Here is a 27,526-nt window from a genome sequence, read left to right on the forward strand (position 1 = left end):
CCTGATTTCATTCTAACAAGTAAAATTTCAGAATTATTTTGAGTGACTGAGCTGTGGCTGTGTTTCCTATCATGAATGATTGATTGCTCAAACGAATTGAGAGCTACAGAATTATATAGAAAGGAGGAATAATTACACACCGTCGGACACGAAAACTTGGGGCAGCTGGGAACCAAACATGTGATGTTGACTGCGGTGCAAATGAGCTGATTCACGCAGAGTAGCAACCGTCACAGTAGTTCCCGGCGGCGCCCTGTACGCGGCGCTGGGATCGCCGGCGCAGGCCGTCTTTTAAGGAGGCGCGGTCCGCGTGCTCAAGTCTGCACGCCTTCAGCAAGTTCTTACGACGGTCCAGCGCGCTACACACACCATGGCGGCGACGACGCTTCTCTGGCAGGTCAGTTGGAGACAAAGCTCTCCCGCCACAGCGGCACGCTTTCGTACGTCCTCTGTTGTCTGCCTGCTTCCCCTAGTCCTCGGTCCGCAGTGTCCTATTTTGCAAGGCAGTCCGACGCGCGTGGACATCTCCTTTTGTAGTAAGCCAGCCGATTGTTTCTGCAGTATGTCTCTTTCTGAGCCACCGTAGCAAATTCTTGGTGTTCTTTAATGGGGGACGAAATGTTGTCTCTAGTCTTGGAACGCAGCTAGCGTGCCATTTTCACTGAAATTGCAGTTACTGTGGGACGGAGTACGAGGAGAGGGACGACAGACAAGGTACGAAGCTTTATCGTGGCGTTAGAGTGTAGCGGTCCTGTTACGGAGCCGCCGAACAAGAACGCCTCATCACAGTCGGCGTTCCAGCGGGGTCGTAACTCTTGCCGCTCAGCTCTGGATGCCGCTGCGACCTTTTTCGGAACCGCAATTTCCGAGTAATCACCGTGCCGGCGGTGTGTGGCTCAGTAACCTGTTAGCAGTCGCGGCCAAGGTGAAGGTGAAACCGAAGGTGAAAGGAGCAGCATTACGCGGCCTCGAGTCTGTGTGTTTAACAGCCGGAGACCACGTGGGCCTCGCGTCGTTGTGGTGGCCTTCAGTTTCCGATACTGCAACTCTTTCCGGTCCATCGTCCTGGCATCCCAACTACAGGCCTTCGGTACTTGTAAAGCAACTAAAGACGCTATGTCCACACAAATGAGGAACTGGTCCATGCGTTATCTACTCACACTACGTGTTTTAATCGTTATGCTGTGCGAATTGAAAATCTGTGCCAGATCAGGACTCGAACTCAAATTTCCTGCTCTTCGTGAGCAGCCACTTTAACTATTAGGTCATCCGAGCATATCCGTTAACAAATTTTTGCCACATGTATTTTGCATATGGGAATACAAACTGAACTGCAACGTACATACATGAATTGCATAATATTACAAAATAAACTTACCTAAATGACTAAATGTACAAATTAATATCTAAATTTTCAGTCCATTCAAGAGCTGCCTCTGTCATTACAAAGAAATCTTCTAGATTTTTCGCGCTAAGGTCTCCGCTAAAGCTTGTTACAGTGTTCGGTATTTTATGCATCTTCAGCAAGCTATACAGTTAAATAATAAGTAACCAGTTTCATAAAGGAAATTTAATTTCTTTACCGACTTCGGGCCCTTGTAAGTAGGCTGTTTAGGTTTTTATGTTGGTAACGCCACGTAGCGCTCTGTATGAAAATCACTGACTGTGCTGTGTGCAGTCTGTGGCTGGTTGGACTCATTGTTGGAATATTCGCTATTGTAGTGTTGGGCAGTTGGATGTGAACAGCGCGTAGCGTTGTGCAGTTGGAAGTAAGCCGCCAGCAGTGGTGGATGTGGGGAGAGAGATTCCAGAGTTTTGAGAACGGACGATCTGGACGTGTGTCCGCCAGAAAGTGGAAATTTGTAAAGATGGATGTCATGAATTGATATATATATATATATATATATATATATATATATATATATGATGACTTTTCAACATTATTAAGGTAAATACATTGTTTGTTCTCTATCAAAATGTTTTGCTCACTATGCCTGTCAGTACTTAGTGCCTTCAGTAGTTAGAACCTTTTATTTAGCTGGCAGTATTGGCGCTCGCTGTATTGCTGTAGTTCGAGTAACGAAGATTTTTGTGAGGTAAGTGATTCATGAAAGGTATTGGTTACTGTTAGTCAGGGCCATTCTTTTGTAGGGATTATTGAAAGTCAGATTGCTTTGCGCTAAAAATATTGTGTGTCAGTTTAGTGATGATCAGAATAAGTAAAGAGAAAACTTTCAGTACGTTGAGTTTTGCTCAGCTGTTTGAAAATCAGACAACGTAAGAGTTTTACCAGCACAGTCTTTCATTCATAATTTTCCAAAGGGGACGTTACACCCTTAGTGCCGTTCTTCAGAAGGTTATGCCTACGAAGGCACTAAGTGCACCAAGTTCACTAAGTAGCCGAAACCGGTAGTGAAATTAATTTCTTTTATGCAACTGGTTGCTTATTATTTCATTATTTTATTACAATGTGTTTGACGTTCTGATGTTCATTGCCACTGTCACACTCATAGGAAGAAGAAACCTTTCCTCTTCCTATTAACTGTTTTCCAAGCACGCCGCTGTAATTTCATGCCGGTTTGTTTTTTACCAGATCTTATGAGGGACTGGTATTCCTCTTGGGCAATATGATTCCACTTGCTGCTGAATTTGAAATCCACTGCTTTCAGCGATCCTGCCAACATGATAGATGATTGCCTGGATTTTAATCGGCTCATTTTAATTGCAGGAACGTTAGAGTGGATTAGGATCTGAGGAATTTTAATTAATTTTTCGTATTCCTGGAGAAGGGTATTCTGTCTTCGAAGATCTGGGTCGCGGAGTGTAGCTTAAAGGTGGTAACTAATGAAGAGGGGTAGATCTGATGCAACGTGTTACTGTCCTCATTGCAGTATTTAGTTGAACATCGATTTTTCTCACAAGTAAAACTATTAGGTCACAGTGGAGCACAGTATTTGGCAGCAGAGTATATTGTCACAATATAGTAATTACAGCACTAGTTCATTATTTGTCAACGGTCTTCTACGTTATAATTTTAAAATCATTGCATCCACATAGACTCCATTCATCTGTCACACCAGGCAAATGCCGGGAAAGTTACTTTAAAACGTCACGGCCGATATCCTTTCCCATTCTTGAAACAATCCGAACTTAAGCTCCGTCTCTAATGATCTCAGTGGTGACTGGATGTTAAATCCTAATCTTCCTTCCTTCCCTGCATTCATCTAATTTCAGAGAATTCGATGTGATGCACCTTGTTTCATTTCTTGTAACTTGTTGCGGTTTTCAGTACGAAGACTGCTTTGGTGCTACCCTTTACACTAATCTATCCTGTGTAAGTCTCAGCATCTCTCCATGACTGTTCCAACCTACATCCATTTGTACCTAGTTAGTCTATTGAAGTATTGCTTTACCCCCACAGTTTTACAGTCACTCAGACTTTCCTCCGTTACTTAACTAAAGATTCCCAGATGCCTCAGAAATGCCCTATCCCGTTTTTGAGTCAAATTGTGCAGTGCAGTGCCTTCTCTCCAATCCGATTCAGTATCACTTCATTAATTATCCGATCTAGTCATATAATATTCAATATTCTTCTGTAACAATACATTTAAAAATCTTATATTTTCTTCTTTTCTGTACTGTTTATTGTCCACTCCACTTTCATATAATGCTCCACACCAGAGAAACACTTAAACTTATTCTCAAAATTGATAAATTTATCTTTTTGAGAAATGCTCCTCTTGCTATAGCTAACTCATTATATCCTTTTTAACTCCGCCAACGTCACTTGATGCCCATCTAGCAAAACGCGTTTACTAACTTCAACGTCGCATTTCCTATTCTACTTGCTTCAGCATCACACGACTTAATTCGACTCCTCTCCTTTACTATTGTTTGCTTTTGAAGATGTTCATAATCATTTTCGATACACCGTCTATTCCATTAAAGCGGTCTTCCAAGTGGTTTGTAGTCTCCGATAGAATCAATGTCATCGCAAACGTTACAATTTTTATTTCTGCTTGATAAACTTTAATCACTTTCCCTAATTTTTCTTTTTGTCCTGTAATGCTTGCCTTAGGTACAGACAATAACGTGGGGGATATGCTACAACCCAGTCTAACTCTTTTCTCAGTTACTGCCTCCTACACATGACATTCGATTCTTATTACTTCAACCTAGTTTCTCTACGATTTATACATAATTTATCGCACCCTCATACTATCACAGACTGCGTTTCTCTGTACTGTATTCTGTATGTACCACTTTACTACCGATGTTTTACCTTTCAAATAATAGTTCGCTCGATTGTTAATGTGTTATACGCAACGCACCATCAGAAGTAATTCGTGGATCGGTGCCTTCCTTGGGTAGTAGATCTACCAGCAACCTGGAAATAATTACAGCGCAGGAGTTTTTCTTTATTACATCCGCTAGTCGTTTGTTAAGTGGTGCCAGCTATTTGGATTCCAAAGTAAAATATCTTTGACGCATATTCTACTCCGACTTATCCTTTACTTCATTGTTCATGATTAGTTTTGTTCCTCTGTAACCTCGAGGCAGGCAAGGTCAGAAATTTTAGTTCCGTCTCGGGAAAGGCTATGTGTTTAAAATGTGCTGTTGCTGTGTGTGATTATGAATCGTTTGACACAAAGACGAGCATGTCTCTAGTGGGGCAGGCCAATGAAAAAAACTCTGCAAATAAATTAGAAACTTTGGATTCATGTCTCAAGTGTCGTGTCCGGCTGAACGAACGGAAAACGAAAGACGACTAGAAAAATAGTTTCTGAATAGACACTTGAACCGAGACAATTGCCTTTCGCGGACAATAATTCCACTGAGCTGTTCAAGTACTTCCAGTCGCTAGATTTACAAGAGTGTGTGTGAATATCTCTCAATCCCGCGTACCGAACGTAGCGTCGGGTTACACCTCATCGTACCGCAAAGTTCAAAGCAGTTATCTAAAAATCCATTCTGATCCCTGTCGAATTCTTTAGACGTTTATTTTATTGTGTACGACGGAGAATGTATAGCTACAGTGCTGCGGTATCAGTAAATAGTACTGAGAAGTTTCGTGCACCGGGGAAATTATCTTTCGATTCGGTATAACGATTGCAGAGATGCGAGTAGACCTCCGCCCTCTGCTTCGGCCGCACACTGTCGTTAGCATACGGGCACCAACGCCGAAGCCGAGTATTAACCTATACTGACGTCACTCCTCTTCTGAGAACGCGTCTATCCTTTTATTATCCCTGCAGCGAACTGCCGAGATCTGAGACTGAAGCACACATTTTACCCACGATTCCAAGATGACGAAGTACATTTTAAGGTTTTTACATGTGAGGGGACTGCCGTCTGGACAGCTGAACGTACTGCCAACGGTTCCACTGTGAGCCGGACCTGGATTCAAAGTAAAACCCTTGCATTTTGCGAATAATATTCTTACTAACTGAGCTGTCTGCGAGTGATTACCAAACGGTTTCCATCTGCGAGTTTCTCTTCATTTGGGATTTTAAGAGTTGTTTAACGTCAGCAGATGAGAGATACAAAGTATAAATTGTCATCACTTTATCATTTGCGTTTCCCATTTACGCGTCTAAAGCTCCAGAGGCTGTACGTAAATACGAGGAATTTTCTCGTAAAAACTCATCAAATTATGTGATTTACCACACTGTTGACTTCCTGGTTCGTTAAGACACGATCTGTTCCTGTCTACAGCGTGAAAAGCATTTAAACCGACAACCTATGGGAGGTTGTAGGGGACTTCAAAACAAATATTTTTCCCTAATGTCATTTTTTCCTATGAGGATTATTTAAACCGGTGGAGGCCGTATTACGCACTTCAGTTGTTAAGGGCGTATTACGCCCTTTAGTTGTAGGCAACTGCTGTCCACCAGTGTAGTGGTGCATTGTCTCTGTTTACTTATGGAGCGATACACCTGGAGTGAGTACACTGACATGCTTGGTGCGTACTACGTAGCGCACCACAACGGACGAGCTGCACAGCGGGTTTGTCAACAACAATATCCTAATCGCCGTATCCCGCATCACACGACCTTTGATGCTGTGTACCAACGTCTGCGTGAGACCGGGTCTTTTAGCAGATTACCTGGGCAGGGACGCCGTCGTACGGTAAGAACGCTGCAATTTGAGGAAGCTGTCTTGCAGCATGTGGAGCGGGATCCTTCAATCAGCACTCATGCAATTGCACGTAACATTGGTACGAATCAGACGAATGTAAGAACAGTCCTTCGAGAGCAATTGTTATGTCCATTTCACGTACAGCGTGTCGACAATCTGGAACCAGTTAATTATCCACCCAGAGCACAGTTTTCGCAGTGGTACCTGGGACACTGTGAAATGCATCCTACATTTCCATCCTCTGTGTTGTTTACCGATAAAGCAACGTTCGGGCGTGATGGATTCTTCAACATGCACAATTCGCATGTTTGGAGTGAGGATAACCCAAATGCCACAGTTACTAGCGCTCATCAAGTGCGGTTCTTCGTTAATGTGTGGGTCGGTGATGTTGGGGACTGTTCAATTGGGCCGTATCTGCTGCCCAGGCCATTAAATGGCAGGCACTACTACAATTTTCTCGCCAGAGCATTGCCAGCATTGCTGGAAGACGTCTTCTCCCTACAAGACAACGCATGTGGTTCCAACATGACGAGGCGCCGGCACATTTCAGTCGTCGTGTGCGTCAATTCCTGGACCGACGGTTCCCAGAAGCGTGGATTGGCAGAGGTGGTCCTGTACCATGGCCTGCTCGATCCCCCAGATATGTCCCCTCTGGACTTTTTTGTTGGTTTAACTAATTTGTCGCCAGAGAAATCTTCCTTTACCGGTTTAAATACTCCTCATAGGAAAAAATGACATTAGGGAAAAATATTTGTTTTGATGTCCTCTACAGTCTCTCAGAGTTTGTCGGTTTCAATACTTTTCACCCTGTATAGGAAGCTGCAAGTATAGTTCAGAATGTTCTCTCGAGTAAGGATGACTAAAAAAATCTGTCTATGAATGTGCAGTTAAATGTTATATTATATTTTATCAGTATGACGCGACAAGAACCTAAATCAAAAAAAGGAAGAGTGAAAAAAATGTTCCAAATGTGTGTGAAATCTTAGGGACTTAGCTGCTAAGGTCATCAGTCCCTAAGCTTACACACTACTTAACCTAAATTATTCTAAGGAGAAACACACACCCAAGCTCGAGGGAGGAGTCGAACCTCCGCCGGGACCAGCCGCACGGTCCATGACTGCAGCGCCACAGACCACTCGGCTAATCCTGCGCGGCAAAGGAAGAGTGAACGTAAAAGGATGTTATTAGCAATTTTTTTCGCTGACACACCATCTGATCAAAATACCCAGACACTTATTAATGGACATTAATATAGGGTACCTCCAACCTTCGCCTTCATTACCGCTTGAAATCTGCTGGGGACACTTTCAGCGAGGTGTCGAAATGTCTGTGGAAGAATGGCAGCCCTTTCTTCCTCGAGAACCGAAACCAGGTAAAGTATTGATGTTTCACGCTGGGGTATGGAACGAAGGTATTCCACTGGATGCAGGTTGGGACTCTGTGTAGGCTAGTCCATTTCAGCAATGTCATTGTCGATGATCTATTGCCTCACAGGTTGTCTGTTGTACGCAGTACATAATATTGTAAAATGTGTTCGTATCTGTCCGGATTTAGTGTTTTCGTAAGCGCAATAAGGGCACCACATCCTAACCGCGAAAAACGCACCCATATCATAGCACCACTTCGTCCGTACTTCACTACTTGCTGTACGCATGGTAGCAGAAAATGTTCTCCAAACATTCGCCAAATATAAACCCCTCCATCGGATTCTCATAGCGTGCAGTGTGATTCAATACTCGAAATCACTCGTTTCGTGTCCAGTCCCACTGTCCGGTGGGACATATACACTACTGGCCATAAAAGTTGCTATACCACGAAAATGACGTGCTACATACGCGAAATTTAACCGACAGGAAGAAGATGCTGTGATACGCAAATGATTAGCTTTCCAGAGTATTTACACAAGGCTGGCGCCGGTGGCGACACCTACAACGTGCTGACATGAGGAAAGTTTCCAACCGATTTCTCATACACAAACACCAGTTGCCCGGTGTTGGTTGGTGAAACTTTCTTGTTATGCCTCGTGTAACGAGGACAAGTGCGTACCATTACGTTTCCGTCTTTGATAAAGGTCGGATTGTAGCCTATCGCGATTGCCGTTTATCGTATCGCGACATTGCTGCTCGCGTTGCTCGAGATCCAATGATTGTTAACAGAATATGGAATCGGTGGGTTCAGGAGGGTAATACGGAAGGCCGTGCTCGATCCCAAGGGCCTCGTATCACTAGCAGTCGAGATGACAGGCATCTTATCCGCATGGCTGTAACGGATTGTGCAGCCACGTCTCGATCCCTGAGTCAACAGATGGGGACGTTTTCAAGACAACAACCATCTGCACGAACAGTTCGACGACGTTTGCAGCAGCATGGACTATCAGCTAGGAGACCACGGGTGCGGTTACCCTTGACGCTGCATCACAGACAGGTGTACTCAACGACGAACCTGGATGCACGAATGACAAAACGTCATTTTTTCGGATGAATCCAGGTTCTGTTTACAGCATCATGATGGTCACATCCGTGTTTGGCTACATGGCGGTGAACACACATTGGAAGCGTGCATTCGTCATCGCCAGTCACCTCTTGTTCGCATTGACGGCACTTTGAACAGTGGACGTTACATTTCAGATGTGTTACGACCCGTGGCTCTACCCTTCATTCGATCCCTGCGAAACCCTACATTTCAGCAGTATAATGCACGACCGCATGTTGCAGGTCCTGTACGGGCCTTTCTGGATACAGAAAATGTTCGACTGCTGCCCTGGCCACCACATTCCCCAGATCTCTCACGAACTGAAAACGTCTAGTCAATGGTGGCCGAGCAATTGGCTCGTCACAATACGCCAGTCACTGCTCTTGATGAACTGTGGTATCGTGTTGAAGGTTCATGGGCAGCTGTACCTGTACACGACATCCAAGCTATGTTTGACTCAATGCCCAGGCGTTTCAAGGTCGTCATTACGGCCAGAGGTGGTCGTTCTGGGTTCTGATTTCTCAGGATCTATGCACCCAAATTGCGGGAAAATGTAATCACATGTGAGTTCTAGTATAATATATTTGACCAATGAAAACCTGTTTATTATCTGCATTTCTTCTTGGTGTAGCAATTTTAATGGCTAGTAGTGTATAAGTGGCATATCAGGATCTGCGCTATCATTGTAACTCCATTCTTTTGAACTCCCCTCGCACAGTAATTGTGCTAGCTGTACTGCTGGCAAGACTTTGGAACTGACGACTGATTCCTTCCACAGATTTGTTGCGATTTCTTGTAACGACTCTCTGTGACGCTCAGCAGTCCCTGTCCACTAGCGAGGTCTTCCTGTTCTCGGTTTAGCTGTAGTTGTTCCTTCTCTTTTCCACTTCACAGTCACATCACCCTCAATCGACGTGGGGAACTGTAGGAGGGTTAAAATGCCCCTGGTGGGTTTGTCAGCCAGGTGACATCCGGTGACTGGCCTACGTTCGTAGTCGTTGAGCTCTCCTGACGGACCCGGTCTGCTGTTACTGATTCTTCGCTGACAACACAACACATCCTGCGTCTTTTTATACTTCTCTGGGCAGCTGGTGGTCAATTTCGCATTATATATGGATGTCTGGATACTTTTTAACAGATAGTGTATGTAGGACTCCCCCATGCACACTGCATTCGGGGTAGCTAACGCACGTTGTACGACGACGCTCGACCTGGAGGTTGCCGGTATGGATATTGGAAATGGAAGAAATTTTCACAGCCATTAATCGACCCAGGGAGGAGATGAGCCGGTCGCTGTGGCCGAGCGGCTATAGGCGCTCAGTCCGGAATCACGCAGTGGCTAGGGTCGCAGGTTTGAATCCTGCCTCGAGCATGGATGTGTGTGATGTCCTTAGGTTAGGTTAGATTTAAGTAGTTCTAAGTCTAGGGGACTGATGACCTCATATGTTAAGTCCCATAGTGCTGAGAGACATTTGAACCATTTTTGAGGAGACGAGACGACGTAAAGTGCCTGATCACCAGACAGATTTCTCGCAAACGTCCATGATGAAACTCCAAATCTCTCCACAATGTGTCATGAAGTGAGGTCATATGACACTGTTGATGATGATACCTCTGTCGGATGAGGACATTAAACTGTGCGGCTCCCTTGATTCTATTAGAGAGGAGTAAACTAAGCGCCGGAACCGTATCCCCCCTCTCTCTTCTTTCTCATTGTCATCAACGAAACAAAAACGACAGAAAACTCCACACCGACTCATCACAGTTTCTTGCTCTTTAACACCAGCCTCAACGATCACGAGGGAAGGATGTCATTATACGGGAAAAGAAAGAAAACCATTCCAACCAGGCTACCCCTCTTGGCCTCTTAGTAATAAAATGTAATATGACTTTATTTCTTTATAGTATTTATAGTATTATGCAGTCTAGCGTATGCTGGACGCTCCACGAGAATCGTGAGATCTGTTCGTTACGGATAGTTTCAAACTGTGAATCCAAATCGTTTGATCTATATAGTTGCTTCAGTCATTTTGCACTAAATTTGAACTCGAATGATATCCAATCTAGTGCGTATTTCTGCACGTTATGTTAAATTTTCTTACCTGCACGAGTGTAGTCAGTTATATAGGGTGAACATTAATAAAACAGATAAACTGCAGGGATGGATTCCTGACTGGTAGTGGAGGAAAAAAAGGTCCTATAAACATGTGTCCGGAAATGGACGGTGTACGAGCAAGGACAGCAAATCATCCCGGAACACAGTACAGAGCTGCATCGCATCCGCGTCACAACAGGTGTTCAAAGTGGCCTCCATGTGATTGTAGCTGATACGGATAGTAGCGGTCGTCATGCAGGATACACATATACTATGAGCACTGCCCACCGCGAGATTATGTGCTGCCTGGTGGTGGTTAGAGAAGTGAATGAGTGGAGCAGAGAGAAATAGGGAATCAGTCTAGCTACGGTAAGTGGTGCAAATGCGGAAATCCACAGACTCAAGGGACTTCGACAAAATGCCAGATTATCGTGGCCCACTGCATGGAGCGAGAATTTCGGAAACGACGAAGCTGTCGTGAGCATCTATGGAAAATTATTTAAGAACCCTGAAACCGTGAGCAGCGACAGGAAGTTGGACGTCCATAGGCGGCCCTCTGTGGCCGAGAGGTTCTACGCGCTTCAGTCTGGAACGACGCAAGTTCGAATCCTGCCTCGGGCATGGATGTTTGTGATGCCCTTAGATTAGTTAGGTTTAAGTAGTTCTACGTTCTAGGGGAATGATAACCTCAGATGTTAAGTCCCAAAGTGCTCAGAGCCATTTGAACCATTTTGACGTCCATATCTCATCACAGAATATAGGGATCAGAGGCTTTCCCGCTCTCTAAAGCAGGATGAGCGGCGACCTGTGGCGGATCTGACGTCAGAGTAAATGGCTGGTGCAGGCACAAGTATCTTGGAGCACACCTTTCTGCACACAGTACTGAACATGATGTACAGCAGTAGAAGACCACTACGTGTCCCCATGTTGATCTAACAACAGCCTCAGTTATTATTTCAGGGGCACGGGATCATCGAGATTAGACCGCGGATTAATGGAATCGTGTCTCCTGGTCGGTTTATTGTTAAACAAGGTCGATGCTCATGTCGAGATACGTCGTCATACAGGCGAAGGGCTACTCATAACATACAGCGCGCAAAGGACTCGGGCTAGTGCGAGAAACATTGTTTTATGGGAGATATTCATCTGGGATTCCATGGGACCTGAGGTAGTAACGACAGCTGTGGACTACACGAACGTTATTAGGGACAGACTGAAATCCCTTATGCTTGATTTCTTCCTCAACAGTGATGGCATCTTCCAACTGGATAACTATCCGCCTCACAAGGCTAGAATCGTATTGCAGTGGTTTGAGGAGCACGATAGTGCACTCACGTTGATGTCTGGGTCATAAAATTCGACTTATCTCAATCCGAAGAAACCCAGCTGGAACCCTATGGGGGGGGGGGGGGGGGGGGGCAGCTCCTTGCCTACAAACCAATCGCCCGTAAGTTACGAGAAGTGTGTGACCTATGCTTAGGCATCTGGTGCCACAAATCTCTGGAAACTTCGTCGAATCCATGGCGCGCAGAATCACTGCTGAATTGCGTCCCAAAGGTGGAACAACACGCTTTTAAGCAGGTCGTCATAATGTTTTTGCTCATCAGTGTAATCGTAATTTGACGTACACCATGTTCGCGGGACACTTGTCTGGAGCTTGTACTAGGGTTCGCCTCAGTATCCTGAGAATCTGGTCCTCCAAAACTCGTGTACGCACAGCCTGCCGGCTTCCTGCACGTTCGTCCGTCTGAGAGGACCCATGATCACACAACCGCTCAAAAACGGTTTGAAATGTTTTGTGTTGTGGTTGGTGTCTGTCAGGGTACTTCGTTTTGGCATAGTTGCACTGCCTGTCGACAGTTTCTATCTGCTTGGTTGTAACCCAAACACCATCTCGGCTTGTTCCCGATTTGAGTACCGGACAGTTCTGCTGTTTACAGTAAGCTGCGTCAATCGCACAGCCTGCAACACACAAGAAACACACGGCAAACTGTCAAAACCTTCTACCATGGCAACGATGCATTTCTGGACATGTGTTCATGGGACCTTTTTCCCTCCATTTCCAGTTTGTCGGTTTTATTAAAATTCACCCTATTAAAAAAAGGAAGGATGAGCAGGCTATAACATGTCGTCGACAACGGAGCCATTGGAGACGGTGTCCAAATTTAAATTAAAAAGGAAGTCGGTCGCGTTCTTTTCAAAGAAACTTATCTGGTATTGGCCTTAAACGATTTCGGAAAATCACAGAGAACCGAAGTCCTCCTGAAAGCATTTCCCGTATTTCAGCAATGCGCCACCTTACTCGGTAGCTGCTCATTTTTTGTCAATGTTTTTGCGATAATATATCTAGACATTATTTCGCGATGTTGATAAATTATTTTTGAAATGAAACAGTATAATTTCCGGTATGTTCATAGGACTCAGACTATTTATTCCTGAAGGAGGGACCTAGTTGCATTTACAAATCATTTGAACGTATCATGAATATTCGTATTTCTCACTGTGTACCAAATAATTTCGTAACAGCCATTAAATTCACAATGAGATGGTCCATAAATGTGGCATACTACAATGTATGATTACGATTCTACTTATCTTCTCCGTTATGATCACGGCTTAACACATAACTGGGACTGAAGCGCCAACCAGTTACTATTTATTTATTCGTTTGTTATGGCATTGCATAAACTCTGTGTTCGGACAGTGTGTTTCAACAAAAGTGACACCGAGTCATTCAGCATTACCCGTTCGAAATATGAACATCTAAACTGATAAACATAGAAAGAAGTTTACCTAGTATATACCCATCATCTTAAGGAAGGACAAGAAGTAAGCTTCTAATGAGTACCTTTCCATATTGCAAATAATGTAATAAGGTGACATGTAGGGTAGCGAAGAAAGCTGCTTCACTGCGAGAAACAAAATGTACAACATTTTCATACTATTCGATAAAAAAACTAAAAAATGAAAATTTTCGGAACGATCGTACAGAATATCTTACCCTCCAGACAGTCAATGTTGTCTCGTTGTTGCCGTCAGTCAGAAGACAGGTTTGATAAAGCTCTCCAAGATACTCCCTCCTGTGAAGGACTTTTCATCTCTGCATAACTACCGCAAGCTACTTTTATCTGCTGCTGTTTACTGTGATCTACAAATTTTACCGCACATGCTTCCCTTCGTTAATAACAATTTAACTATGTCTTGATGCGTCCAGATACATACTATGAACGTATCGCTTGTGTTGGTCGAACTGTGGCATAAATTTCTTTTCGATTTAATGCCCCTCTAGTAGTTACCCGATCGGACCACCATATCCTCAGCATTCTTCTAATTCGTCACATTCTCTTCTAGTCTGAATATTCTCGGTACGTTTGTTGTCTACGTTTTGTTCCCATATAATGCTACACTGCAGTCAAACACTTCCGATAACTTCAGTTTGCATTAGGTGTTAATACTTCTCCGTGAATAAGAAGTGAAAAAAATTCTTAGAAGAGCGAAGTTGTATCAGAATACCCGTGGCAAGAAATAGTGGGAACACTACAACTAATTGAAAGTCTTGATCGCCTATATGAGTGTTTGAATGGAATTGGTGTTTGTCAATAGTCTAAATGTATAATTTGTGATAAATCAGACATTGTTGTCGACTGAAACATTTACTCATAAAGCGAAAACAAATCTCTCTGTACCAACGTTAAATGCAATAAATGATTATAATCATCGCTCTAGAGAATTGTCCTCCCCGCAAAAAACATTGGCTTTTGGGTACTATTGATATCACTCGGCACAAACAGAACGCGCCGTGAGGAGGAGAAAGGCTAGAGGTGAACAACTTGCGGCGGTCTTCAGTGTCCTGAAGCTAACGACGTTTGCGTGGATGGTGATGTCAGTGCCTTGCCGATCCGCGTCCAGCGGACTGGAATATAGCTGACGCATGTAACTGCACTGCGTAGGTCCCTAACTCAATGGCTTTGTTACTAAGACATATAGGACGCGGCGTGTGTTCTTGCGCGCAACGGACATGAAAAGAAAGTTGTAAATCCAAAGGTGTTATTGTTACACACGAAAACATGCATTCTGTCTGTGTTTCGGTGTAAAAGCCCTTTCTCTAGTGTTACTGTTTCAGCTGTATTATTCAAGTCTTTGGGTGTGTTTTGAAACAAAGAATGTTCAGTCACAAGTTATTAAGTAGTAATTCGAAATATATATTCCCGGATGGAAATAAGTGGTGTTACATATTGACGGTATAATATCTAACAGATTATGGAAGTATCCAGAAGTGACAGTAAAATCCGCTTGGTCGTTCAGTAAGAGTTCTCGGTCGCTCTTCTGTTTTTAAATTTCTAGTCCTGGTATTATCCGTCGTTCTTATCACGACTGCAGTAGTTTGGCATCTGTGGAAACAATTTTGGTCGGTTTTCGAAAAACGTTGCTACAGTGGTCTTGATGCATGTGGATATTCTTGTTTTTCTCATGTAATGTGAACGACGCACCTGGTACATTAACTTTTCATTCATGGGGTAAAGTTGTGTGTTCGTTGTTGAACAGATTACTGCGCATTGTCTCTGTGATCTAAAAAACACACTCCAGCTTTGCACAGCATTGTCTTTAAATCAATCAGAAACGCTCTGTATATGTTGAAGTACTGCACTTAAGAGTTGAGATAGTTTCAGGGCAGAAAATATTGGAAGGTACACATTTAGGAAGAGCCACCTATCCCTGTTACAGAACCAGGAAATGGATTTTGCTTTCTAACAATGTGTGGATACTATGAGACAAGCTAAAGAACAGACTGATCGATCTGTCTCCCTCCTCCATCCACTTTTGCTTTTCAGTCACATAAACTACCTGCAAAAATCCGCCTTTAGATATTCTTGAGGTTACTGAAACAACCTTCTCAGTCTGTGGTGCAGTAAGTAGTGGCGTTATTGTCGATATTGTTTAGTGTGTACTCTGTATTTAACCTGTAATCTATTGAACCCATTGCCAGTATTGTGAGAAATCATTATTCAACCTGTGATCTAATAAGAACTACAGCTTCAAGGAATAATGCCATTATTTAAATTTCGTGTGACCTATTGTAAGATATTGCTACACTTCGTATTACATCACTGAACATTTTGGAGGTAGTAAATTCGTTGATGCACGGTATACATGAAAACTTGTATATCATCTTCAAATAGTAACAGTAGAAATTGAACTTACAGCCAGAAACCAAGTTCTTGTAAAATAAGTGGGTGTGAAACATAGGCAATAAATTGTAATTTCTTGTTTAATAATCACAAAATTTCTTCAAAAACTCACCAGATATCAGTCAGAATCATCCAAAGTTTTATATTGCCTGGAGTTTTCAAGGGTTTTGCCATGTCTTCCGGTACACTATGTGTCCGCTTGTATTAGGGCCAAGTGTGAAACTTTTTTAAGATATGTCTAGAAATGTGTAGTATTCCTGCTATATGAATAAACATGTAAAATAATTCAGTTCATTCTCTCGCGATTCGCGGATAACTTAACGACAGTACTTCACTGTGACAGACCTAGTTATTAGTTCTGAGACAAAATAAATAATGTGTTTAAAATGCCTAGTACTGAGACACAAGACAAAGATGCAGTAGCCATATGTTGCTTTGTGCACTGCCTCTGTCTTCTACTGAAACCGCGCGACATCCCACGTTGGTAAGGCACTGGACTCGTCTTAGAGAGGACGACGTTTCAAATCCTTGTCTGACCATCCTAATGTACGTTTTCTGTGATTCCCGTAAATTACTTGAGGCAAATCTATAAAAACTGTAGTGGATAGTGTATACATTCATGTTAAAACATGTGTACATGAAAGTGTGTACTCCCTACCATAATTTTTATAGATTCAGTACGTAATTTATTTTACTATATGCTATTTATTTATTTCTGTATTTATCTTTTTTTTTTGAGTCATCAGTCATCTGATTGGTTTGCTGTGGCCTGCCACCAGTTCCTCTCCTGTGCCAACCTCTTCATTTCAGAGCAGCACTTGCAACCTACGTCGTCAATTATTTGCTGGATGTACTCCAATCTGTGTCTTCCTCTACAGTTTTTGCCCTCTACATCTCCCTCTAGTACTACGGAAGTCATTCCCTCATGTCTTAACAGATGTGCCGCCTTCCTGTCCCTTCTCCTTATCAGTGTTTTCCACATATTCCTTACCTTATCAGTTCACCTAATTTTCAACATTCGTCTGTAACACCACATTTCAAATGTTTCAATTCTCTTCTGTTCCGGTTTTGCCACCGTCCACGTCTCACTGCTATACAATGCTGTACTCGAAACATACATTCTGAGAAATTTCTTCCTCAAATTAAGGCCTGTACTCATTAGACTATCCATTCGGTTCAGGAGATCATGTAATTCTTCTTCACTTTCTCTGAGGATAGCAATGTCCGTATCATTGACATCCTTTCACCTTGAATTTTACTTCCACTCCTGAACCTTTCGTTCATTTCCATCATTGCTTCTTCGATGTACAGATTGAATAGTAGGGGCAAAGGCTTGCACCCTTTCTAATCCGAGCACTTCGTTCTTGGTCTTCCAGTCTTATTGCTCCCTCTTGGCTCTTGTACACGTTATATATTACCCGTCTTTCCCTATAGATTACCATTTTACGTCGTCGAAGGTTCTTTACAGTTCGACAAATCCTACTAACTTGTCTTGGTTTTTTTTTTTTTTTTTTAACTGCTTCCATTGTCAACTCCAACGTCAGAATTGTCTTTCTGCGCGTTTACCTTTCCAAAATCCAAGTTAATCGCCATCTATATATCCTCAATTTGCTTTTCCATTTTTCTCGTATATTATTCTTGTCAGCAGCTTGGATAAATTAGCCCTTAAGGTGGTTTGATTTAAGTCTTCCAAAGCTCTTTTAAATTATGATTCTAAATCTGGGTTCACGGTCTGTTACAGATCGATTCCTCTTTCTTCTTCTATCACGTCATCAGACAAATCTTCCCCTCATAGAAGCCTAAAATGTGTTCTTTCCACCTATCCGCTTTCTCCTCTGCAATTAGTGGTAGAATTTCCACTGCACTTTTAATGTTACCACCTTTGCTTTTAATTTCACCGAAGGTTGTTTTCACTTTCGTATATGTTGAGTCAGTGCTTCCGACAATCATTTCTTTTTCGATGTCTCCACATTTCTCATGCAGCCATTACGGCACAGCTTCCTTGCACTTCCTATTTATTTCATTCCTCAGCGACGTATATTTCTGTATTCCTGAATTTACCTGAACACTTTTGTACTTCCTTCTTTCATCAATCATCTCAAGTATTCCTCTTGTTACCCATGGATTCTTCACAGTTACCTTATGTGTATCTATGTTTTTCTTTCAAACTCCTGGGACCGCTAGCTTTAGAGGTATTTATTCCTCTTCAACTATAATGCCTCTGAGCTATTACTTATTGCAGTATCTATAGCCTTAGAGAACTTCAAGCGTATCTCTTCATTCCTTGGTATTCCGTATCCCACTTCTTCTCGATAACGATCTTATATTTTACCTGATGATGGCCAGACGGCTTAAAATGGTTGTATAAATAAAATATTTGACCAGTAGCTTAAGGCGGTAATACGACATTTCTCGAATATATAAGAGATGTGGGGCATCACTTCCGGGTGGAAATATCTTCATTTCAGTTTTTGAAGTGACCTGGTTAGGGTCTACTTTGTTAACTAGTCAAGAAAACTATGTTAATATTCTTCAGCTCTTGAAAGAAACCTACTTATATTGGTCTGAAATGACAGAGAAAAGTATTCTAACTAACGCATTGTGCGGGGGTCCGTAATTTGTAATATAATTGTATTTTGCAAATGTGTGAGATTGCTTTGCCTAAATGAAATAGTATCCCCAATGTCCCTTCAGTTTTTGTTACTCGGCGCTCGTGTTTGTCATAACTGCAGCAGGAGCAAGTCAATCTAGATTAGCTGGGATTTGTATTGTCACTTTAGCGTCCATAGTATAATGGACATGGTTCTAAAATTGTGCGTTGGAGAGGAAAATAGAGGGTAAATAACGGAAGCATTAGAAGACCTTTATTTCACAAGAATGTTAAAAATTAATTACACAAATAAATTTAGAAATGAAGTGGGGCTACAAATAAGAGGAAGGGATTGAAGTGCTTGGAGAATTCTTAACAAAGAACTGAAAAGGTCAGTGAGATGATGTTTGAAGGTAATCATGTACCACTAAGTTAACTTAGCAATTATGGATGGACTAGTACAAGCGATATTGGAGTAGGATATAAAGGGTAATTCGACTGCCCCTACCCCTACCGCTGTCTTTTCATGCAACCCGCAGTGTTATGGCTGGCCTTTATAAACAACTCGCCAGGTTTTCATATTCTCTGGCTCGCAACACGCAGACTATTAGTGGCTGGCTCTGAGCACTATGGGACTTAACATATATGGTCATCAGTCCCCTAGAACTTAGAACTACTTAAACCTAACTAACATCACACAACACCCAATCATCACGAGGCAGAGAAAATCCCTGACCCCGCCGGGAATCGAACCCGGGAACCCGGGCGTGGGAAGCGAGAACGCTACCGCACGACCACGAGCTGCGGACAAACTATTAGTGCTATAGGAAAAAAATAACAGAGAGTTTTTGTAGTAAATTGGACGCCAACGTTTTCGAGTTATTCAAGAAAAACGTACTTCCACCTCACACTCATCCACCACCAGTGTGGTGCTCGAAGGACTCCCTCCTACCACTGTACAAAAATTTCCGATTACACGAACTATTCCCGATATTCGACAGCTTTTGGTACCTATTGATTGGTTTATTACACCACCAGCATAGTTGTCTACTTCTTTAACATTATTAACTTCAAAGTGTCCTTGAGGGTAACGAACAAAAAACGACTTTTTTAAACTTAGGTGAAAACTAATTACTTTGACAGCTCGATTGAAACTTAACTATTAAGCAGTAATTTCGTATGGCCTGACGAAAATAATCATGTAATTATTTTATGCTGCTAAAATTAAGAAAATTAGTGGGTAAAATTTACAGAAACGTCAGTTTTACCATTTGTAAGTGTTTGACTAAGTCGATGGCGTAATAAGGCTAGTCAATGAAATAAAAAAAGTCAAAGGTGGGTAATAATTGGTGCAGTCGCAAATATTTGTACAGTAGTGGGAGGGAGTGCCATGAACAACATATTAGAAATCCTGACTGCTGGGGGTTCGGTGCGGGAGTGAGGGTGTGTCTGAAGGTACTTTTGTACGTTTTTCTTGAGTAACTAGAAAACTACGGCTTCTATCAGAAACGTATGCCAGTACAAAATTTAGCCACATTAAATTTCCTACAGAAAGGTCCTGGTATTTTTTTTCTGTTAGACTAATAGTTTGCGCGTAGTGACAGAGAGAATACGAAAATCTCGCTCGGGTGTTATGAAGGTCAGCTATAACATTGAGGGTTGCATAAAACGACAGCGCTAGGGGCAGCTCTATCACCTCTATAAATTACTGAGAGTGGTAGATGTGGCAGGTACTGAAGATAATAAGCTCAGTATGACGTATGAAGAGACTGGATCGAATCGGCCAAAAGACTGTTAAGTTGAAAGAAGTAGAGAATTAAACAAGGCGGATAAATGGTGTATTAAAAGAAAAATGATATATTCTAAAGATATGATATACCCGTTTTGGAGACAATGAGCAGCATTTTCTTCTCACATAAAACGCATAGTTGGCGCGGAACTCATGTATGGTGTCGTGCAAAATTCCAATTCTCTAAATTTATGTCTTCGATGTGAAAGCAAAACAAAACGGAAAGATTTTTCCTCGACTGAGAGCCACTTGCAACTACTGTGCATAAAAGAAACTCGTTGTGTTACTACTAGGAGGGCTCTTAATTGTATGTTGAGGTACCCAGAGCGTATTCACTTCTTACGCATTGATGCAGTAGAACATTCAGACCAATGACTGGAGCTAATGGAATCATCTTACCTTCGCTACAATATTTCAGTTGGTATCTCGTACAACACCTCTCTCGTGATTCTTGCTCTCATGCGCTTATTCGAATGCATTCGTTACCTCCACGATAAACTTACACACAAGCGCAAGCTCGCACACACATACACACAAGCACGAAAAAATGGTTTTTCTGACTGCTCCAAAGAGGCGACATGAAAGAGCCCATCTAAAAACTAACAATGAGGAGATCGGCCTTTGTTCGAGTCCTCTTTGTCCACACCACTGGATTATCGCCGTACAGATCTGTATGCGCCGTACCTCGCATTCACACTTCGTCTCTATGCTGCCCTGTTTTCTTGTCCTGTCAGCAGACATACAGAAAGGCCCCTTGCACACACCCTGTCCGCCGCTTTTGTTGTGAATCAAATCAGAATGAGATTCTCTAAACATCGTAGGAAAGGCGCAAGGGGCGATTTTTTTACTGCGACGTAAAAATTTGCAAAAGAAAAATAAAATCAGACAGGGATGAATGAATCCACAACATTGTTCACATTAGGAAACATACTTTAGTTCTCATGGAAATAATGTGTCCTTGCAATTCTACCATAGTCAGAATTCTCAAGTCTAAAGAAGTGTTGGTGTAAGGCACCGGTCGAATTTCGCGTGCACGGAGTTCTCTTAAATATAATCGAATCTTACAGCAAATAATTGGATCCATTAATTTCCAGAATTACTGCCTATTTACGATAGTTGTCACAGAGTCGACTGACACTACTCACAGCTCACGTAACGGTTACACAACGTGATTCATTGTTTGTTACAGAAAATTGTATACTCTAAAAATCCGATGTTAAACACTTCTAAATAAGTTCGATACTTACGATTCTGACATTATTTTCACACGCAGTTCAATAAATATTGTCCTCAGAATGAGATTTTCACTCTGCAGCGGAGTGTACGTTGATGTAAAACTTCCTGGCAGAATAATACTGTGTGCTGGACTGAGACTTGAACTCGGGACCTTTGCCTTTCGCAGGCAAGTGTCTACCGACTTTTTTTTTTGCTGATCTCAGTTTGTTCTGGGGCGGACGTCCCAGGACACTTGTTAAAGTTCATCGTCGATTCGTTCACTCAGTTTTTATCAAAACTAGACATGACTGGCTTAACGGGATTTACACGGTCGTTCTTTAAATAAAAATATGGCATTTCAGTCTTTGATCACTATTTTTTTATTTTCAGTTACCGGTTTCAGACTAGCTGCCCATTTCAGATCATATATTGCAGTTACAGAGTAACTTGTCTGTACTGACAAGTTACTCTGTAACTGCAATATATGATCTGAAGGTGGGCAGCTAGTCTGAAACCGGTAATTGAAAATAAAAAAATAGCGATCAAAGACTGAAATGCCATATTTTTATTCAGAGTGCTAGTCAGGTGCACCATGATGTCTGTACGTTATCAAGACCTCCTTGTACAATATGTGATTCCTGATTTGTAAGAGAGCAGCTGTGTGAAAACAACCGTTTTCATGCAAGGTTGGTCAACACCTCATGTTGCTCGCCCAGTGAAAGATCTGCTTAATGCAACCTTTCACGCACGTGTAATCTCCAGAGGTTTTCCAGATGCGTGGCCTGCAGGATCAGCTGATCGGAATATGTGACTTTTGGCTCTGTGGACTCCGAAAAGAACGCGTTTATTAGGTACACGTTCGGTGTCTAGCTGATCTGAAAGCCAGTATACAAGAAAACGTTACTCGAATTCTACAGGAACTGCTGCGAGCAACTGTTGATCACGTTATTTTAGGGATGCACCAACTAGTGGACGCCTCCGGTGCTCATACTGAATAAACTGTGTAAGCGGGAGTTAATAAAATCAACATTACGCCTTTCTAACTCGTTTGACCTTTTCTGGCCACACCCAGTTCATAATCCATTTCACGTGGAAGCATTTTTGTACGTCTTTTGGCATTCAAAGTTCCGGAATTGCACCTGGTGGCAAAGCTTGGAACGAATTTTTTCCTGCGTAAGTCGGTTCCTCATTAATGCATTAGAATATCTACCAAGTTTCATTGCCATTCGATAATTACAGCCGTCACTGGACTTCTGTAACAGTTGTACTTTAATTACAATCGGCCGTCCGCTACCAGCACTCCAAAGGCGGACTGTACACTCTCTGATTAATAAGTGTTGTTTAAAGCCTTCGCTTTTATGACGCCATGAACTCCGCTCGGGACACTTTAAGTAAGGTATCTATGGAGAAATGGCAGCTATTCTTCCTCAAGAGCCGAAAGAAGAGAAGGTAGTACTGTTGGACGCTGAGTCTGGAACGAGCCGACATTCTAAGTCATCACAAAGGTATTCCTCTTCGTTGAAGTCGGTAGCCTGAGCAGGCCAATCCATTTCAGGAACTTTGTTGTCCACAAACCACTGCCTCACAGTAGCGCTTTGCGATATGAGGTGCTTTCATGCTGTTAAGTCATCACCTCCGAACCGTTCCTCTACTGTACGTAGTACACAAAGCAGTAAAATTTATTCACATCCTTCTGCATTTAGCTTTTTCCTAGCCGCAGTAAGAGGACCACCCCCTAACCACGAAAAGCACCCCCATACCGTAACACTACCTCCTCCGTACTTCATTGCTGGCAATCACGTGATGGCAGACAACGTTCTTCAGCGAGTCGGCAAACCCAGACCCTCCCATCATATTGTCACAAGGTACAGCGTGATTCATCACTCCAGATTACTCGTTTTCAATCATCCTCTGTCCAGTGGTGCATTGATTGCAGTTTTGGATGGCTTATGAGGAGTTGATTGACCCCCCCCCCCCCCCCCCCTCATATCAGTTTTATGACTTCATATACAATTAATGTGCTAGCTGGACTGCTGGTAGGATTTTGGAACTCACAAGTGACTCCTTCCGGTGATTTCATGCAAATTTCTACAAACACTTCCCACATTTCTCGATGGTCGCTGTTAGTCTGTTCAAGTGGTCTGCCTTGTTTTAGTTTAGTTGCGGTTGTTTCCATTTCACAGTCACATCGCCAACAGTTGAGTTGGACAGTTTCAGAAGGGCTGAAATGTCCGTGACGGATTTGTTGGTCAGAGGACATCCAATAACTAGTCGACGTTCGAACTCAATGAGCTCTCCTGACCAACCAATTCTACTGTTACTTCTCTACTGATAACACAATACTGCCCGCCTCCTTTTATACTGTCGTTTCCGCCTCTCATGATATCTAGAGGTCAATTCCGCGTTGCAATGAGTTGTGTCAGATACTTTTGATCAGGTAGTGTTCTTCAAGCTTTGTGTTTCCGTTTCCAACGGTGCAGCATTCAGACAGCTGGTGGAGGCAGGGTTCACTACGTAGGATGATATTGAGTCCCGAACCAACTATCATTGACCCTTGCCGGCGAGCGGAACAGGAATGCACTATCTCGTCGTTTTCTTACAGCATCCCAAAGGCAGTCCGTATTTTTTGCAAAATAATGAGCTATGCACACGGGTGTGCATTTCAGATCGTACACTCTCGCCTAATAGTAAACTGGCTTTTCGACTCATTTCCAGCCAATGTCCGTGAATTGTGGCCGTGAGGAATCAGGATGGCCAATGGCCTTTGTGTCTCCTGATGTCCATGCTACGATACGTAGCCGCCTTCTTCAAGTTGAAACGGGATGCTACACGCTACGATGCAGACGTCGCTACATCAATTTGCTCATGAGTTCTTGTAAATTCCAAAGTTTCGTGGCTTACATTGCGACTTCTGAGATGTCCTCTGGCTTCGACGTCATCGGAGACCAGTACAGAGGAGGTTACCACACCATTCTCCTCGTCGTTTATGCCGGAAAGAGAACCGAAACCGACAGTTCTCTTTCAAGTAGCTCCTTACTTACCCTGTGTGAAAACGCCTCTGATCAGTGACACCAAAGGCGACTTCTTAGCAACATTGGAATCGAACCAAGTGCTTCCACATCAAATACCCTGCCTGCCTAGATACGGAGACGAATTTTTATATCATATGCACTATGCGGAAGGGTAGGGTGGTTGAGATCCACAGTGCTACAAATCTCTTTGTCTCTCGCTTTTTCTGTCTCTCTTTGTCTTCCAGCAAGACGGGATTTCCAACCGAGAATCATGCTGTTCGTGCATCTCCCTTACTATTAAGGGAAGCTGCCCACAAATTTTGCTCAGAACTGAAAACTGGAGCTAATCTTATTTTGTTTCTTTGTCGATACGTCTCAAATAACAACATGGAAGCCTACTGTCCGTATCTGTAACAGAAAGTATATAGAACAGAGTAAAACCTGTATTTTAGGTGCAATGGGGTCCACATTCTAAATAAATTTTGTTGAATGGTTTCGAGTGACTATGCTACGTAATTATTGTCATCATAAGATCATTTGACATGCCTATAACTGCAAAGAGCGATCAACGATGCTACGCTCTGGCCTTAACCAAAGTATGCGCGTTTACTTTACACTTTAGAAAGACTTCTCAGCCGAACCTACGCAGGAGTGAACAATATAAAGTAAACGTTTGGTTCAATCCTAACAGTAATGTTCAGTGTGGCAAATACATCATCCAAGAATATGTGCCTTGTTGGACATGTACAAAGATATACCTCATTCGGACATATACACTAGGCAACAGCATTGAAGGATCACTTTTTCGAAATCCCCTAATTGTCTCCCATTCCGAAGCGTAAGTTTCAAATTTGAATTAAACGCACCGACAACTTTCCTCTGTAACGGTGCAAAGGTGTGGCGTCCTGCTACGGCGTTTCAGACAGAGCAAGTTATCGACATGTGGAAAAGAAAAAAAAGTTATGTGCTGAGAAGTTCATGTGACATATAAACTGGTTTAATGATGTCACGTTGCTACCAAATTTCAGCACATTTCCGTCCAAAGCCACGGTGGACGTGTCATATGATAGGAAGGTCGTCACACGCCCTCTTTCCCACATTTATTTTGACGCCTCTGCGATTGAGGTCAGAACTGCGGCGCCGGGCGTTGAGATCATGAGTTCTTGCTGTGAGTGGCCGCGGAAAACGTTTCAGACACATCGCCGCTCAGCATTGAAACTAAAGGACCTCAGGAGGGTGGCATAAACGGCGCCAATGAAACCACACCTTTCGTTGGGACTTTTATCCCCACACATTTTAGGGTCGGAAACATCTGTTCACAGTGCGATAAGAAAAAGGAAAATATTCTTGACAACCTTTGTCACTGACCTTATCGATGGATGTCAAGGGGTGCAGCCCCACTGAATGGGATCTTACCCCTTACTGTGCAGAGCAAACACAAAAATGGTTCAAATGGCTCTCAGCACTATGGGACTTAACGGCTGAGGTCATCAGTCCCCTAGAACTTAGAACTATTTAAACCTAACTAACCTAAGGACATCACACACTTCCATGCCCGAGGTAGCATTCGAACCTGCGACCGTAGCGGTCGCGCGGTTCCAGACTGAAGCGCCTAGAACTGCTCGGCCACACCGACCGTCGTGCAAACACAGTTTTTGCTCTGGTGTAAATGGCAGAAACAATAGGGACCGTTCAAAACAATTCGACGAAATTTGAATGTACTCGGAAACAGCAAAGGGTCCTTATCTTTTTCAGTCCTCCTGTTTGACACCTCCTATGGCGTGATCGCAGGTGGTACGAGACTGACACATGCATGAGTAAGACGCCACAAGGTCTCTCTAAGATCCACCAGTCTGGCGACACCCTTGGTGGCACCCGCCCGCATTTATTGAGAATTTTAAAAATGTACCTTCACACTGGAAACCTGCAAGTAGCCCAAGACGCGGGCGAGTAGGCAACCACTTGACACAACTCTGATGCCTAGTTGCCTGCCTGCAGGCGCCTAGCAGTATTCCACATGATTTCAATGCCGAGCGTTGCGATTATGACCTCTATCGCAGAGCCGGCCGAAGTGGCCGTGCGGTTCTAGGCGCTGCAGTCTGGAACCGTGAGACCGCTACGGTCGCAGGTTCGAATCCTGCCTCGGGCATGGATGTGTGTGATGTCCTTAGGTTAGTTAGGATTAACTAGTTCTAAGTTCTAGGGGACTAATGACCTCAGAAGTTGAGTCCCATAGTGCTCTGAGCCATTTTTGAATCTACCGCAGAGGCGTAAAAAGAAAGAATGAGATGTGGGTATGAGGGGCTGTGACGACCTTCCTATGGTGTGGGACGTCCACAGTGGCTTCAGAAACAATTGTGCTGAAATTTGGTGCCAATGTGACACCGTAAACCCAGTTTAGAAGTCGCGTGAGCTTCTCTGGCCTTTTTTTTTTTTTTTTTTTTTTGCATGTGTCGATACCTTGCTGTCTGAAGCGTCGCCGAGCCTTAGGGTATCGTGGCAGGACGCCACGCTTTTGCACCGCTACACAAGAAGTTTGTCGGCACCTTTGTGTCAAATTTAAACTTACGCGTTGGAATGAGAGACAACTACGGGTTTTCGAAAAAGTGATCCTTTAACTCGTTGTTGTTGTAGTGGTCTTCAGTCCTGAGACTGGTTTGATGCAGCTCTCTATGCTACTCTATCCTGTGCAAGCTTCTTCATCTCCCAGTACCTACTGCAGCCTACATCCATCTTAATCTGCTTAGTGTATTCATCTCTTGGTCTCCCTCTACGATTTTTACCCTCCACGCTGCCCTCCAAAGCTAAATTTGTGATCCCTTGATGCCTCAGAACATGTCCTACCAACCGATACCTTCTTCTAGTCAAGTTGTGCCACAAACTCCTCTTCCCCCCAATCCTATTCAATACCTCCTCATTAGTTATGTGATCTTCCCATCTAATCTTCAGCATTCTTCTATAGCACCACATTTCGGAAGCTTCTATTCTCTTCATGTTTTATAACTATTTATCGTCCATGTTTCACTT

At 43.1% G+C, this 27,526-nt stretch overlaps 1 protein-coding gene across 1 annotated transcript in view; it reads left to right on the forward strand.

The window, feature by feature from the left end:
- The first annotated feature begins 272 nt into the window (after positions 1-272).
- The window catches only part of LOC124625781, a 128,755-nt gene continuing 101,501 nt past the window's right edge, over positions 273-27,526 (forward strand). The window contains exon 1 of the mRNA XM_047149228.1: positions 273-397. Within this exon, the coding sequence (XP_047005184.1) occupies positions 371-397 (27 nt within the window). The 5' untranslated portion in view covers positions 273-370. The remainder of the gene's footprint in view (positions 398-27,526) is intronic.

This window comes from Schistocerca americana, chromosome 8 (assembly GCF_021461395.2).
Source record: "Schistocerca americana isolate TAMUIC-IGC-003095 chromosome 8, iqSchAmer2.1, whole genome shotgun sequence".
Taxonomy (NCBI): Eukaryota; Metazoa; Arthropoda; class Insecta; order Orthoptera; family Acrididae; genus Schistocerca; species Schistocerca americana.